The sequence below is a fragment of the Bos mutus genome, chromosome 13 (genome assembly GCF_027580195.1).
Source record: "Bos mutus isolate GX-2022 chromosome 13, NWIPB_WYAK_1.1, whole genome shotgun sequence".
Classification (NCBI taxonomy): Eukaryota; Metazoa; Chordata; class Mammalia; order Artiodactyla; family Bovidae; genus Bos; species Bos mutus.
Genome location: NC_091629.1, coordinates 17649503 through 17666915, shown reverse-complemented (window position 1 = coordinate 17666915; position 17413 = coordinate 17649503). Strand labels below are relative to the sequence as shown.

At 51.3% G+C, this 17413-nt stretch overlaps 1 protein-coding gene across 5 annotated transcripts in view; it reads right to left on the bottom strand.

The window, feature by feature from the left end:
* Nucleotides 1–3558: 3558 nt before the first annotated feature.
* The window catches only part of ATP9A (ATPase phospholipid transporting 9A (putative)), a 125053-nt gene continuing 111198 nt past the window's right edge, over nucleotides 3559–17413 (bottom strand). For all 5 annotated transcript variants that reach the window (XM_070381026.1, XM_070381025.1, XM_070381024.1 and 2 more), the window contains 5 exons: nucleotides 14285–14349; nucleotides 12814–12922; nucleotides 11959–12016; nucleotides 9234–9437; nucleotides 3559–7974 (listed from right to left, as the gene is read on the bottom strand). In XM_070381026.1, the coding sequence (XP_070237127.1) occupies nucleotides 7838–7974; nucleotides 9234–9437; nucleotides 11959–12016; nucleotides 12814–12922; nucleotides 14285–14349 (573 nt within the window). In that variant the 3' untranslated portion in view covers nucleotides 3559–7837. The remainder of the gene's footprint in view (nucleotides 7975–9233; nucleotides 9438–11958; nucleotides 12017–12813; nucleotides 12923–14284; nucleotides 14350–17413) is intronic.

Sequence of the window (17413 nt, the reverse complement as noted above, 5' to 3'; positions counted from 1 at the left end):
CTTTCTTCAGGAGGAATTTGAACACAGCCTGGGTTCCCGCACGCAGTTCATGACTGCAAAGGGCTTCCTCTTCGAAATCCAGCCCAAATGGGCACACTCAAGAAATGTGGCAGCTTCAGAGAACGTGACCCAGTTAAGTACCTTCTACTGGTTCTTCCTTCAGACTCACCTTCTCCATCAGGGGTGGCCGGCTTTCCAGGGCTTGCCTGAGAACAATCAGCTCTGCTCACAGCACCCCAGGCGGGGCTGAACAGAGACCCTTTGTAGTATTTGCTGGAAAAGCAAGAGGAAACTTCAGCCAAGGACCAGCTTCTTCTCCCCCTTATGTAAGAGTTAGTGTCGCTCATGCCAGTGAAGTCATGCAGAAAGTCGGCATGGGCGAGGGCTGACTCCAGTGGGAATGGTCTCACCGGAACCCCCTTGGAACACAGAGGTGGAGACAGAGACAGGCAGGGATGGGTCAGTGGGCCCCTCGGACACAGTTCAGCTTCTGACACACTCACGAGCCAACTTTAACACGCTTGCTTGGTTCTCATAGCACTCAGTCTGGATGCCATGGACGGGGGTGGGGGGCACATCTGCCTCCCCGCCCTCATCTCAGCACCCTGGCCATGCGCCCTCTTTTCTGCTCCTCCAACACACTCAGCCTTTTCAACCCCAGGGCCTTTGCACACCCTGCTACTTGAACACCACTTCCCCCGGTTCCTTTCCTCCCATCCTTCAGGCTTCTGTGCCAGCAGTCCACCCTGAAGGGCTCTTCTCTGACCCCATCACTTCCTCTCTCCTTACTTATACCAGATCATCCCTCTGTCTCCCCTTCGCCCTGCTTTCTTTAGAGGACACTGGAGTCTGTATCTGCATGTCTCGTGTCTCCCACACAGAAGACGATAATCATTACGAGGGCAGGGATTATCCATCTTGTTCTCCCCTGTGCCTCCAGCCTAAAGAACAGTACCCAGCACATAGTAGGTGCTCAGTAAATATTTAGCAAAAGAATGAATTAAAATATCAGTATATTCCACACAACTCTGATCCCTTATTTTTGGATTCGGCAATCTTTCTGGAAGGAAGTAAAATAATACATATTCCTGGGTTTATCTAGACCCAATAAAAGGGGAAAAAAAAAAAAGTTCTTAAATCTCTTGGAAACACCAAACTCCCGACGTAAGCAAAAGAACCTGCAGGTTGAGTTCTAAGATACGAGACCCGGCTGGTCACTGAACGTACGTTGTGGGGCTGGGGACTTTACATATGATCCAATTACCCCAAATTTTAAGGCAAATCCATTTCAAAATCAAAACCTCAGTATGGAAAGTGGAGTGTGGCTTTACTCTGGCATGCCTACGAGAAGGCAGGCTTTCTGAAAAGATGCTACGTTGTAGATAACTCATCCACAAAAGGCGGGGGGAAGGGAAGGGGAAAAACCCCAGGATCGGGTGTCTTTCTCTGCTAAAGCTTCAGATGAAAACCAATCCGGGAGTGCGTGACCCTCCAAAAATCTGCCAGCCCCCAAAGTACTTAAGTTACCCCTCCGACCACAGCCACATGGAGAACGAAATTAAATCCCACGGAAAGATTTGACTTTTTTTTTTTTTTTAACATTATGCAATGTTTGGATGAGAAAAGGGAAGGGGGGACTATTAGAAGGAAAAAAAAAAAAAACAACTCATCTTTTTCCCAGAGTTTAGCAAAGCTATTTCTAGCTTTTAACGATACATCTCACCATCACTTCATGGGCAGTTTTGAGAGGCGAGAAGGCGGGACGCTCTGTTATGTAACCCATTTAAAGTAGGAAATTAGCAAGTCCTGAATGAATTCTGTTACTGTGCTCCGACTTGTGGAAAGTCTGGAGCGACTACAGTTCTATTTTGAGGTGAGCAAATCCATCATTTACAGATCAGCTCACAAATACCGCAGGGTTTCATGTCACCCTGAAAAGTTTCATAACAAAAACAGCTAAAGTACTTGGGGTGATGGAACATTTCGTCTCTAAACCTTATTAGCCCGAAGAGCAGCGAGGAGGGCAAGGCTTCCCAGTTGCCAATTATTCAAAAATGCAAATATACGGATCAAATAAATATTCATCTCAGCCTGCTCCCATCTTGCTGGTTTTTTTTTTTTTTTTTTTCAGGCTAAGTCCAGCAAAACAGTCCGGTCAACAACATAAAAAGAAATGTCTGTTTTTAAGGGAGCCGTTGGCCATGAAATAAAATTCTGAAGCTATGAAAGCAGCATCTTGAAACAACAGTCGGGTATGGAGGGCCCGGCGGGCTGGTGAAAACAGGAAATAGAAAGGTCTTTTGATCCTCAGGTGCCCCCTAGCGGCGCGGCGGGAGCAGTGCCTGCACGGTCATGGAATTTCACAGCAGGCAAGTGTGGTCTGAAGCCTTTACATCGACCGCATGCGGTTAGGAAAAGTACCGTCCCTCTGCCCTGGAGCGCATGCGTCCCCCATGGGCCCAGGGAGCCGCCGCTGACGAGGGCACAGCTAATGTACAATCCCCTCTCTAATCCGTAAGCTGAGAACGGCCCTTTCAGCTGACAGCCAGCGAGAGGACACCAGCAGCCTGCACTGCTAAAAGCTGCTAATTAAAACATTTGGCCCGTTGGATGCTAACCGGCTTCTTGAGACAAGGAGTTTATACTGCTGGGCTCCTCTGGAAATGAAGGCTCCTACAGAGGGCAGAACTGACGTGTGCAGGATGCGGGTGGGTTTCTCAGCCTCAACACTTCGGACGCTGGGTTGGGTGAGCCTCTGTGGTGGGTGGGCTTGCCCGGTGACATGGAGGGTGACCTGCAGCGTCCCTGCAGGGTCCTCGCTGGATCCCAGCGGAGCACACCCCCCAAGCTGTGACAACCAAAAATGACTTCAGACATTGCCCATGTCCCCTGCAGGACAAAATCGCCCCTGGTTGACAAACATGTTGAATGAAACACAATGTCCTCTGCATTCTACACAATAGCTTCAAAACCTCTTTTCCCTAAAACTTAAGTGACTGTGATCCTGAATCTTCTGTCACTTAACAAAAGGTGGTTGGTTGGTTGCTCAGCTGTGTCTGGTTCTTTGTGACTCCATAGACTGTATGTAGCCCGCCAGGCTCCTCTGTCTATGGGATTTTCCGGGCAAGAATACTGGAATGAGTTGCCATTTTCTCCTCCGGGGGATCTTCCTGACTCAGGGATTGAACCCATGTATTCTGCATCAGCAGGCGGATTCTTTACCACTGAGCCACCAGGGAAGCCCCCAATAAAACATACTCAAAGCAATCAAAGACTGTGGGTATAAATAAAATATGAATCATGAATGTTTGCCTTTTTTTAACAGAGATCATTTTTTAAAGTTCTAACATGTCTGGAATAGGCAACAGTACAGAATAATAAATAACGCATGGATTTGTGGCGGTTTTTTTGCTGAAATCGAGATAGTTCTTTACCCAGAGAAAAAGCTCTTTACTTTTTATGTACAAGACACACACAAAATAGCATTCTCATAAAAAGCTCTCATTCTGACACCAGAATTTCATGTTTCCGCACAAATTAAAATGATCCCCGAAGGCATAAAGTACACAAGCTTTATTGGGCAACAGCAACAGGCCACGCTGGCACACAATGAAAACAGAACCGTTCAGAATCACGCAGGATCACATGTGTGTCATCACGGGATCAAGAATGTAAATCATCTGGGAGTTCCTGCTAAATTCAAGTTCTGTACCAGAGCTCCTCTCTAATCAAAAAACGCTGTCCTGGTGAATATCTGCCGTGAGGGTTACAGATAATCTACTAATGAGGAAGTCAAGGAGCCCTAGAGGAATTCAGTCAGACCCATGACAACAGAGCAATAAATGAGCCACAATTTTTTTTTTTTTTTTTGCAAATACCATGCCCCCTCCCCAGCTGCCCCCCAACAAATACAATATTCACAGACATTGCCCAGCAACACCGACAGACAGTGCCTCCAGCCACACTGTGATGGAGAAGACCAGACTCCGGGCGCAAGGTGCTGGCTGGAGAAGATCCTGCAAATCCCCGAGCGCCGCCACACTGCCCCCGTGCTACTGGGTTGCACACAAAAGCGTAACATACACACGTTTTCCTAAGAGAGAGTGGACATAATTCATGGGACTATTTCCTAAGAAGTATATATAAACGACAAAAAAAGTGCTTTACGTTAAAAGAAGGTGAGAGAAATAAAGTCTGTTGCCTTTGCAAAGCTCCTTGCATATTTCTTAATGAAAAAGGAAACCATGACTGACAGGATTCTAACACGGTGAAAACCACGAACGTCTTTCAAACACTTGAGGTGACGTCATGCGCTCACACACACACACACACACATTCCAAACACGCAAAAAAGGTCAAAGATAAAAATGGCTGATGGGTGTTGGCCTTAAAAAGGATGGAGCAGAAGAACATATAGGTCCCATTTGCAATTTTGGCGGAGGTTTAAAATGCTGCCCCATCAACGCTCAAGGGCGTTCCATCCCCACCCTTGGAAAAACAAAACAAAAGTATGAAAGCAAAAGTCTGGGGGAGGAAAAATAGGCATGATCGTGTCAGTTCCCAGTGAGCACAAAAGCTCAAAATACATTCAAAAGTACTGTCAGCATAGTCTAAATTTTCAGCAGAAACCATACGGGGAAAAGGGTAAGCAGACGCTGGCATTTAACATCACTGCTACAGAAAAGGGTTTCGCTAGGAAAGTCAGTCTGGGATCTGGATACAATGAAGCAGGAGCAATCTCAGCTCTCGGCCTCCCAGCTCCAGGTGGCTGTAAACAGATGGTCCTGCTCCAAAGTGTAGGTGCTGCCTGGCTTGCCCTTCTTCGCTTCGGGGAAACGTCCTTTGCCCCAAGCAGCCCGAGTCAGTGTGGCCAGCCTCACCAAGCACCACTGGGAACGCACACGGGGGCATACAGGCTCTCAAAACGGGCATCAAGGCAGGCGGAGACAGGAAGTCACTCAAGCCAGAGAAGCTCGTCGGGTCATTCCCCTGAAGAAAGGGAGGAGGGAACAGAGGAGAGAAAAGACACACCAAACGGAGTGCTCACCTGCCTACGCAGACCACCATCGCCAAAAAAGACAAGAAAAATCATCATCAATAACAAAAGAAGTATCTAGTATTGTTGCAGGGCAGGAGGAGGTGTCATTTTTTTTTGTTAAACTTTGAAGGAAAGTCTTTAAACAGCACTGTGCCTGTGTGCGGGGAGGGGGTGGGGGGGGTCCTCTGGCTTCCAATCAAACTGGCTGTGGGAGACTTGGGGCCACTGAGTTCCAAGGTGAAGGGACCTCTCCAAGCTGTCAACGGCGCTTCCTAAATTCCTTCCCAGGTGGTGAACAGAATTCTTATGCTTCAGGTTTATGACTCAGGAGCTTCCTGTAAAATGGGGGCTTTTGCTTCTGTCCTTGTCTTCTGCCCACAGAGAGGCTAAGCCAGGAAGCGCCCGTGTGCACTGGCTCTATAGGGTTACGTCTGATGTGTGCAGGTCAGGATCCAGTGCCCTCAGCTGACTCGCGGCTCCCACCCTGCGGGTCTCCAGCGTTTGAGAAGTGGGTGTGTGTTTTCCTAGACACTCGGCACTCCTGCAGGCGGTGGCAACAGGCTGCCTGCCGGCAGGGCAGCTCTCTGAGGTGGCCACGGTCTCCCATCTCCACGCGCACGTCGGATCCTCAGCTCTTGGTTGCCTCCACCGGGGTGTGGTCGACAGACTGAGCAAGCGGGTTTGTGCACAGCACAAAACAGCATGTGCGACCTCCGGGCACCGCTTCCTCCACTCCCCTCGACCCTTTCTCCCTCTCAGATGCCAGTAAGGAGTTCAGTCAAGTCAACTCAAGCACCTCGATCAAAGTTGGGAAGTAAAAAAAAAATCCAAAGAGACCATCTTCATTCCCCATCTCTGCTGTTAATCTAAACATTTCCTACTGAGGGTTCCAGGAGACCTTCCTGTGGAAGCCATCACCTGTCTGTGAACAAGGTCAAGGTCAGGGTTTGAGAAAGGGGAGAAGGACCTTCAGACTCCTGAGTCGACAGGGCTGACTTCCAGACAGACAGACAGGTGCGAGAACACTGAGCACACCTTCCTCCCGTCCCACCTCTGAAACCACATAAAATCACCCAGCAAAGACGTCAGACTGGCTCAGCCTTTCTCAAAGTTTTGGAGCAAGATCTTCTTCCTAAATAACCATTCATTTAATGCAACATTTATTTCCTGTGGGGCAGAAATGGCTGGGACAGAATGGGAAAAATCTCACAAAACTGCAGAATCTTGGAAACAAAAATAGAAGTGATGTCATAGTCAATTTAGCAACGCCTGCAACTTACTGTCATTCTATAAAGTTTTAAGAGGGCAACGGAAACACATCAGTGTATCAGCGGTCCAAACGCAAGGACCTGGCGTCCCCAGCAATCCAAGGGCGGGCCTACCCGTGGAGGGGTGGCCACAACTTACACTTCTGAAGCACAAGAAGAACCAGGCCAAAGAGCTGGAGGGGACACAGTCAGAAAGAATTTATCACAAATCTAAGATCTCAAGCACAATCAGCTCTTGCAGATCCACCAACCTAACCCTTCTGGCACGCACATGTGGCTTCTGGAGGGAGACTTGAAAACCCAAGAAAGCTTTGCCGGGCCACGGCCAGCGCTCGCAAAGTCTCTTCTTCCTCTGAAACCAGAAGCCATGGCTTTATAAGAAACAGTCGCGCAAGGGCCCCACCCTGGTTGGGGAGAGGAATCTCCACTCGCGGCTGCCTTTGAGCAAGCTTCCCTTGAAATCCGGAGGCAGTACAAGCGAGCCCTGACTGCAGAGCTACAGCCCAGGCCTTCCCCCACCCCAGGCTTCTCACTCAAAGCTGCCACCGATGACCCGCAACATGCTAAGACACGTCCCCCTTTGTCGCTGCATCCTCAGCAATCCCTCCTAACTGGAAACAGACTCCTGTGGACGTCAAGACTCCTGTCCCTGACCTTTCCACTTCGGACTCGGAGGGTCTGAGCCACATGTGCGACGTTGTCTAAAGAATTAGCTGAGTCTCTTGTCACGCTGTCGGCACGACGAGGGGCCGCCCAGTGGCACGTTTCCTGCTGAAAAAGAACAAAGTCCCAGGGTGTCCTCAGATAGCCACGGGCTTTGTAATTGTTACCAGGTCCAAACGAAGCAAGATAACACTTTTGAAATTCTTTACGAGGTGGTAGGTGACGTTAACGTGAACACTGGGGCTGTAGACGCTGAGCTGGGGGAAAGATAACGTGCCTCTCTCACTCCCTTCTCACAGCTTTTTTGTAGTTCCAGGAATCCAGAGCCGTTTCAACAAGCCAGGCTGCCTTCGAGAGGATATTTAGCGTTTCAAAACTTAGATTACCGTCTGCTGAACTTTTTTAACCAAACAGCACCGTCTTTTCCCCCAAACCGACACCAGGAGCTCTATCTTTCTCTGAAACCAGTTATCTTAAGGGCAGAAAAATGTAAAAAGTGCACACACGTTGGGATGGTTTAAAACAACAACAAGAAACCCTCTACAGTTTTCAACTGGACAGAAACTTTCAGCACAGGACAACGAAATTCAAGTCGTAAGGAAGCCTGCATGGCGACACACGGGCCAACCTCTTGGCTGGGCCATGGGGTTTCAGAGTCACGTTCAGTCCTCCGTGAACCGCCAGGGGCTCAGACAGGCCTGTGGGGCCCTCGGGCGCCTGCCTCCTGCATGTGCCAGGCCACGGCTCCGCAGAAGCCCAGAGCCTCGGCGGCGGGCCCGCACAGTCCCCGGGCGGAGGTCAACAGGAAGCGGCTTGGACTCTGCCCGCCAGGCGTGTGCGCAGCCCGGGGTCCCCTCCCGCGCTCGGCCTAGGACGTGAGCTTCGAGTAGCTGGGAGGCGAGAACCGTCGTCGCAGGTACTTGAGGACGTAGAGGGGCAGACAGCTGACCAGGGTGATGACGGACACTTTCCACAGGAAGGACAGCGTGGCGATGAAGTACACGTCTGCGGGCAGACAGAGCACAGCGGTGGGCGGGGGTAGGCGCCCGGCCATCGGCCGGACAGTTGCGCTCCCCTCCTCCCTCTGACCTGCTTCTGCGGCTTCCGGATCTTCCGTGAAATGCTACTTTCAACAACTGGGAAAGGAAAACTACGGCGTGGGGGGTGAGGGGGCGGGGCCTTCCAGGTGCTTTTGGTTTGGAATCTGACAGCTGGAGGTTTTTCTTTCTAAACCTGGCAGAAAGGGACACTCAAACACATGGTTCTGCTTCGGAGCGGCTTTTTGCCTTCATCTCGGCAATAGTCACAGAAGCTGGAGCCAGGTCTGAGGGCGGAACGAGGGGGTGGAGACCCCTGGTCAGGACGAGCATGACCTTGGGGGCAGGGGGGCTGGCGTGAGATCCCCTCCTGGCTGCAGGACAGTCGTCCCTGCGGTTAGGTGGTTTTTGCGAGAGGAGCGACAGCTAGTGAGTACCAGGAGAACTGGGGGCATCTCCCCTGCCTCTTGAGCAGAAGCTGGGGAAATGCAGTGGGCACTGAGTAAGCACCTACTAAGTGCCACCCCGAAGGCCCCCCCATGGGCTGCTTGCCCAGTCCTAGGGCAGGTCCGCGTCTAAAGCAATGACTGAAGCTCCTGGGGGCAGGCTTGTCTGGCAAGCCTCTGTGACTCCCCGGAGTCAAGCACTGAAGCGCACATGTAGGTGCTCACAAAACCCGAAGGGAGGCTTTTCAAGCGAGTGTGAAACTGTTCTAAGACTTCACCTTCCATCGGAATGCTGCTTTATCAAAATTTTAAGGAGCAGTTTGCTGATAAACAAGAGGCGGGATGGAAGATGCCTTTGCGATAAGGCAGAGCTTCTCGAGCCAAGAGCAGTGTTAAGTCCTGCTGACTGTCACTTACTCTCCAGCAAGCCTGACTTGGAGCACCAGCTCCACGGAGCCCAGCACGGTGACCAGCTCCCTGGAGAAAGCCCAACAGGTCCTCACATTAAACAAATCCCCTTCTAAGCCAGTGGGCACAGGGCGTGATTTAAAGACCACACTCAGCACTGAGATCACGCCCACCGGCCTCAGTTCCAGGAGGCCGACTGTCAACGGTCCCTTGCCCCACGGGATGCCAGTGAGACAAGGAGGGCTGCTGAGTGCAAAGGCCTGCTGGACACAGGGCCCAGGCCACGAGGGGCCGCCTCCCTTCCCAAGTTGAGACCCCTCCACCCGATGGGCAGGCTGTGTGTGTCTGCGTCGGGGGTGGGCGGGGCCCTTACCGATGAACTCGTGGAGGAACACCAGGGAGGCGACGTAGCAGGCCAGGCTGAGCAGCTCGGCCACCGTCATCAGCCAGTGCCACGTCTGGATGGTCAGGGCCACCATGAGCAGCTCCGTGAGGATGAGCGACGTGAAGGAGATGGCCACGATGTGCACGAACTCCGATTCGAACAGCAGCAGCGCCCCGTACATGATGGTGCTCCCTGCGGGGGTCCGTGTGTGAGGGGGTCCGCGTGGGGAGGGGCTCCACGTGGGGCGCAGGTCCGTGTGGGGGGGGTCTGCGTGGGGGTCCCGCGTGGGGCGAGGGTCCACGTGGGGGAGGGGGTCCGTGTGGGGAGGTTCCGCATGGGGAGGGGTTCCGCGTGGGGGAGGGGGTTCGCGGGGGGAGGGGGTCTGCCTGGGGGGGTCTGTGTGGGGCGGGGGTCCCGCGTGGGGGAGTCTGTGTGGGGCGCGGGTCCACATGAGGAGGGGGTCCACGTGGGAGGAGGTCCGCGTGGGGAGGTTCCGCATGGGGAGGGGGTACGCGTGGGGGGCGGTCCGCGTGGGGGAGGGGGTCCACATGGGGAGGGGGTCTGCCTGAAGGGTCCGCATGGGGAGGGGGTCTGCATGGGAGGGGCTCATGCCAACCCCGCAGCCCCCCTGCTCGCCCAGCCTGACCCCTCTCCTCTGCATTTAGACGTGAAGGGTACCGTCTGGTCAAGGACGGTAATGAGAGGCCTTCACGGAGTTTGAGAGACAGGCAGCAGATCCTAGGTTTCCTATGTTCCTTTGTTTTTCCTTTTAAATTTTTTGGCCACGCTGCGCAGCGTGTGGCATCTTAGTTGCCCAACCAGGGATCACACTCACACCCCTGGAAGCATGAGTTTTAACCGCTGGACAGCCAGGGAAGTCCCTAGTTCTGCTACACTGCTTCTGACTTACATGCAAGTGAGCGTTGATCCCCGGGAGGGAGAGGAAAAGATAGATAGGAAAGACAGGCAAAGAGGCAGAAGAAGGTGGTAACTATCTGGACTGGGTGCAACAAGAGACAGAGGTTTTTGTACTTTATTTGAAATGACAGACGTGGCCAGCCACTAAAGAACAAATACTGTGGGATCCACTGACACCAGGGCTGACGTAGTCATGTTCATAGAGACACAGAGGGGAAGAGTGATTACCAAGGAGCTGCGGGGAGGAGGGAAAGGCGTGTTTGCTGCTGGACAGATCACACAGTTTCTGTTCTCTAAGCTGAGAAGGTTCTGGAGACTGGTTTCACAGCAACGGGAATATACTGAACACTGCTGAACTGGGCACCTCAAAACAGTCATGACGGTGAATGGTACGTTTCGGCTCTTCTACCTCCCACCCACCCCAAACATGCACCAAAGAAACAGGCAGCTGAGAGACACTCGAAAAATGCTGCACCCGTGCTGAGAAGAGAAAGCAAAGTGGCGGAGAGTCTAGATAAGCACCTTTTCATCCAGAATTGCAGGAACTGAACGGACAATGTCTCGTGTGCATCAAACACACTAGCTATGTGAGGCCACTGCTTAAGAGCAGGGCCAGGAGACTGTGAAGCCCTGGTGATAGCTCAGGTGAGTCTATCACAACAGAGCTGGGGGTAGCAGGGGTGCAGGAAAGGGCCACTGCCTGGTACTAGGAGCTTTCACATTGGCTTTGCTTTCTTCAACCAGATACACACATGTCACTTTGCTACACCTATCAAAAAGACCCCTTCAGACTGTTCTAATGACAGGGTAGCCTCTCACCAACAAATGCAATGGTTGCTAAACTTTTTACCTGCACATCACCTCATCAGTAAAAATCACTAAGCATGAATCCCTAACGGACAATATGTATTTGTGAACTATCCATGTGTACCTGTGCAGAAAGACATAGAAAGCAGGCCCACTGTACAAATACATCAGATACATTACAAAACACACCAGTAAACAGAAATTCTAAACAGAGTGAGAAAAAAGTATATACAAAGAGGGCTGTGTCCGCCTGGGAGACAGCCTTTCCATATTCCAGTATATCATCTCACAAAGCCTCTAGTATATCCAGTATATCATCTCACAAAGTATATCCAGTATATCATCTCACAAAGTATATCCAGTATATCATCTCACAAAGCCTCTAGTCTGAGGGACCCTCTCTGGAGCCTGCGGAAGTAAATACGTTGTTAAAAAACTAAGGCTGGACCTCAGAAAACCTATCAGGACATCCCAGAAAGCAAGCATTTTTTGTTACAGTGACTCCAACACCCCGGCAAGCTTTGATTGGTATTGGTTACGTTTTTCTCTGGGCTCCCCTGGGGGTTCAAGCGTAAAGAATCTGCGTGCAATGCAGGAGACCCAGGTTCGATCTCTGGGTGGGGAAGATCCCCAGAAGGGCATGGCAACTCACTACAGTGTTCTTGCCTGGAAAATCCCATGGACAGAGGAGCCTGGCAGGCTACAGTCCATGGGGTCACAAAGCGTGGGACACGACTGAGCGAGTAGCTCTTTCTCTGATTTTGTCTCAGTTCAGCTGGCAGCACCACCTCACACGTGTGACTCTGGGCCCCACGACCACGTCCTCAGGACTTGCAGAGGGGGCTTCCGGGGGCCCAATGCCACGCTCCTGACTGCTGTCTCAAGATTCTAGCTCTTTCTCTTCATGTTCTACAGACACAGCACAGGAAATTTGACCCTCAGGCCAAGGCCAGAGCACAAGACAGCCAATGGTTTCACCCATCCTTACCTTGATAGATGCTGATCAAAACCCATATCAAGAACGTCTTGTAAGACAGTGGCCGTCCCTGAACAAGAGAGGAAGAGACAGGGTGGGTCAGTGGGCGGGGCTCAGCCAGGGCGCCAGCTGCCTTCAGACGCCCCTCTGCCAGCCAGACAAGACAATCTGCCTGTTTTCATGGGAACAGTGGCTCACACACATCGAAATGCATTAGAGAAATGACTTTTTTTAAAGATAAGTGATTTTAGATGAAATAAAGCTGCTCCTTATTAAAAATTCCTTGAGGACAAAAATATGCAATTACACACACACAAAGGTTTTTCTGGACGGTACCTAAGAGCATTTCCAGGGGCACACGGAGCAGCTGCAGAACAGAACCGTCAGGGGCTTGTAAAAAGGTACGAGGGGCTTGTTTTCTATTGACCTATCTGTGTTACGGTTTAAGTCTTTGTGTGTGCATACGACAGTTTAAGGAAAACGATAAGCCCCCACGCCTTCCTCTCAAAAGAAAGCCATCAGTCCAAGTGTATTCACATCAGACGTGGAGTGTCCGTGAGAAATACGTTAAAAGAAGCAGAAAGGTGAGGTCTTTGAACCGTGTGAGTCGCGTCTATACTATACGTTCTGCTGACAGGGTGAGAAAAGGTCTAAGAAACGTATCATAAAAATAAAGACGTGACCACAGCCGTAGAATAGCTTTGTGGGTTAAGTCAGAAAACATTTGCCTGTATAAGGCAGACATGCTGCATTAAATACACGTTAATTTATAATTTAAATAAAGCAGCAGGGAGGGTGGGAAGGAAGCAAGCAGGAAGGGAGGAGGGAGCGGGGCTGGAGGAGGAAGCCGGCGGGCGCCTGGGGAACCTTGAGCAGGTCTTTGTAGAGCTCGGGGTACAGCATGGCCACTTCCGACTTGACATCTTTGTCCAGAACCAGAGAAAACACAGGAAACATGGTATAGATGGTGGAGTACCTGCGAGAAAGAAGGTCCCCTCAGCGAAGAGCCAGCCAGTGGACACCAGCCAGGTGCCCCCCGCCTCTGGAGACCAGCTCCACCGCTCCATTGAACAACCGTGCACGGAGCGCCTGGAGCACGCCGGGGCCGGTGTGAAGCCCTGGAGATGCGAGATGCAAAGCAGACAAAATCGCCTGCCTTCAGAGCGCTCCCGTGCTGGGAGTCAAAAAACAAACTCCGTAAACCGTGCTGCACGTTGGAGGTAAGGTGCTGAGGAAGGAAACACGAGGGGGAAGAGGGAACAAGACATGGGGTGAGATGGTGTGACTGCAGAGAAGGTGGGCGGGAGGTGAGATGGTTGAGGAAATGCCCACAAGAGGAAAGGGGGTGGCCGTGTCGGTGTCCAGGGAGGAGCCTCCCAGGCGGACACAGCAGCAAAGGGCAGAGGCCCTGAGGTGGAAGTGTGTCTGTCCTGTGCAAAGAGCAACGAGGCGGCCCACGTGGCCAGAGCCGCGCAGGTCGGGGGAAGCGAGCAGATGAAACCCGAGGGAAGGGGGACCAGGTCCCGGGGAGGCACGTGGAGCCTGAAGGCCTGGCTCTGATCTGGCAGGTTCCGCCCCGGTTCCAGGGCCTGACAAAGGGCAGGCCGTTTTCCCCAGTTAGAAGCAGGCAGAACCCCAGTGCCGGCTCTCAGGCTGAACGTCAGAAGACGCACTTTGTAAGACGGCCCTGGGACCAGCCGGCCCCTCTGTGCCTCCCGCCTTGGTAACCAGCCGCCCTACCAGCATCTACCTGGGGCGGGTGGAAACCAGACTCCACCTCCCTGGGTAACTCAGAGACCAGCACATCCTCTGAAAAGGTCAAAAGGAACGCCACAAATTCCAGGTCAGGAACAGGGGTGGATGTGACGGCAGCAAACGTCCAAGGGACAGCGTAGGTCACGGCACAAGCTCTCCCAAGGGCATGTGCCCCCGGGAGCCAGGCTCTGGCTGCCTCAGAGACTCACCAGCAGGCGCTCGCTGCAGGCAGCCATGGCAACGAGGGTCCTTCCCAGAGCCCCTCTCTCTGCTTTTCCTAAGACCCCTCAGGGACTTCAAGTTTTGCCTGGCTGCCAATTATCTGATACCCTCAGGCTCTCGCGGGCAAGCACTATTCAGTCATCAGGTACAGAGGGACCATACACAGATTGGACTCCACCTCTGCAGTCTGGTTACGAGCTCTCAGTGCAAAATTGTATCCACTCAAGAAGGCTCTAAACCAGACTGCCAGACCAGCCTTGACTTGGGGATCCAGGCGTCTTTAACACAACGCGTCTTCCTTCTTCTGTGGTGTTTTAGGGGTGGCTCATTAAAAATTAATACTGTGCCTGGACTTTCTTACCCGATGATGAGGAATCCTTGATAGAGGGGGACAGAGGCGAAGTAAAACACGGAGGAAAACACAGCCTGTGCCAAGGAGAAAAAAGGACGTTACCAAAAACTGTAAGCAAAGCCCCTGTGTGTGTATCAAAAATGGCATCAACACTCATAGAGTGCTTATTTTATGCCTGCCTGTTGCAGTGCTTTAAGCTATCAGCTCATTTAATTCCTACAGCAACCCTACAAAGGAGGTGCTATTATCATCGCACCCATTCTACAGATGAGGGAAGTGAGGCACAGGGAGCTTAAGTGACTTGCCCAAGACAGCACAGCTCACAAGGGACAGAGCCAGGAGTCACAGCAGAGGGTTTAGCTCCAGGGTCCACTCTTAGCTCCTCTGTAAACATTTAACTTGCACAAAAGCCGGACCTGGGAATACCTTGTATCTGATCTTGGTGAGTCTCCACAACAACCCATGAGATCATGCCGCAATACCGCCTACATCATAGAAGAGGAAAGTGAGCAGATAAATGGCCCTGCAGGATTCAAGCCCTGTGCTGTCCCCAGAACCCTCACACCCAATGGCTCAAAACCACCGCCTCTCTAGGTGTACAACCGATAAACAAGCTGGCATGTGCATGGAAACAGACACAGAAAAATATCCTCCACCCTAAGGATATGTACCAGTTACCCTGGAGGGTGGGATCACAGAGGCTTCCCTTCTCATATTACACGTTCTACTTCTCTTGGAAATTTTTACAAAGAGCCCATAACCTACTACTTTTGCAATCAGACAAAAGCAATAAAGATATTTACCAACCCCTGCTGTAATGTCTGCTTCCTGATTTGGAAAATATTAGCAATGAAAAATTGGCTGGGGAGATAAAACCAGGCTTGACGCTCTGTTACTTCCTTCTCTGAACATCTACCGACGCCAACAGAAGCAAAGTGACCGCCTAAGCTAATTAGTACAAAACCTACCGGAGGCCAGGGACAGCTGTTGCCTGAAGGATTTTAAAAACTGAACATGGAAGAAAATCACTGTGGACAGTGACTGCAGCCATGAAATTAAAAGACGCTTGCTCCTTGGAAGAAAAGCTATGACCAATCTAGACAGCATATTAAAAAGCAGAGACATCACTTTGCCAACAAAGGTCTGTCTAATCAAAGCTTTGGTTTTTCCAGTGGTCATGTACAGATGTGAGAATTGGACTATCAAGAAGGCTGAGCACCAAAGAATTGATGCTTTTGAATTGTGGTGCTGAACAAGACTCTTGAGAGACCCTTGGACAGCAAGGAGATCCAACCAGTCCATGCTAAAGGAGATCAGCCCTGAATATTCACTGGAAGGACTGGCGCTGACATTGAAGCTCCAGTACTCTGGCCACCTGATGCGAAGAGATGACTCACTGGAGAAGACCAAAGACTGAAGACCCAGTACTCTGGATGCGAAGAGATGGGAAACCCTGATGCCGGGAAAGACTGAGGGCAGGAAGAGAAGGGGAGGACAGAGGATGCGATGGCTGGCTGTCATCACCGACTCAATGGACATGAGTTTGCGCAAGCTCCAGGAGATAGTGAAGGTAAGGAAGCCTGGCGTGCTGCAGTCCACGGGGTTGCAAAGAGTCGGACACAACCGAGTGGCTGAGCAACAAATGGGAGCAAACGCTGGGCCAGCCTGGCGGCTAGAAAGAGCGTGGGACCAGAGACCTCTCCCCTCATCACCCGTCACGGGCCTTGGCTTGGCGCACAGCTCAGGACGCAGGTGGCAGCGAGGGCCATGGTCACGGGCAGCCTGGCTCTGCCCTGGGTGTGACTAAGGAAATGAAAGATGAAAGCCTCCTTTCAGATGATTTCTCACACAGACTGCTGCCCAGGAAGGAGGGCCAGAAGAAGGTCAAGAATCCTGGTGTTCAGTTTTGCACATCAGTCAGGAACCTCTTTCTCTAAATGGGCCAGACTGAACACGCCGTCTTCGCCCTGGAAACAGCACTGTGGAAAATAAACACACTGTATCTTCATCCATCTCGGAGGCCACTGTCAAGGTGCAATTCTAAGGGGACTCTCTCAGCCAGTTACTTTTGGCACAGTGGACAGGGTTAAGGGGTTTTTTACTGGGCATGAAGGGATGGTTTGTTTGTTTTTCCCTCGATAGCACAAAGAACAATTCCTCACGCTAGAATTGTTTTTCTCTGAATCCATGTTTATGGTAACACACGGGCATTACAGAAGTAAATTCATCCAGGCCAGCTTGTGTGTGTTTGCCCGGGAATGAGCTGATTAATCTCCCAGTGATTAAAACCATGACATTATCCAGTCCAACTGATGAGCTTACATAACATAAGAGCACAGATGTGGTCTGATGAACCACAGCAGCTGTTAGCGTTTTGATTGTGTTGATGAAAATGACTTTAAAGCTCCTTCAGTCATAAGTGCGATAGATATTGAAAATAGAACCGCCCCCAGCCCAGCCCGCAGATGCACAGATGAGCCAGTAGAGGGGAGTCCTGAAGGCGGGGTGTCCTACACATACGTTTAAACAGCTTCCCACAAATTAAAACAACACCGTAACCTAAAATAGTCAAATTCAGAGAGTCAGAAAGCGCACTGGCAGATTCCAGGGGCTGGGAGGAGGAACGGGGAGCTGGTGCTTAATGGGCAGAGTTTCAGTTTAGGAAAGTGAGAAATTCAGGAGACGGACGATGATGAGAATCGCACAGCTGTGTGAAGGCTGTACTCAGTGCCGCTGAAGCGCGCGGTTACATGCGGTTTAAACGATGTTTTACGTGGCTTTTACCACAATAAAAAAGTAAAAGGATAAAACCCCACCTTAGCTTTACACATTAGCCTGTTCTGCTTTTATTTGTGATTAAGGACGCCTTCAGCACTTGATGCCTTAATAAAACTCTCTGCTTCTCAAGTAGCCTCTCTGCGGGGCCAGGGCCAAGATCCTTGAACAGAGCGATGCCCCCTTGACAGGTGGAAAGACCGAAGCCCAGAGTGGTAACGTGACTTGCTCAAGGTCTCAGAGACACCTGGGGATACGGGTTCCAAGATGTACCATTCCTAAGTTCTCACCACTTAACTGGGGCTCTTTTTCACCTAAATGCCCGAGGAAGAAAATCAGCCAACAGATGGTCAACACCCAGAA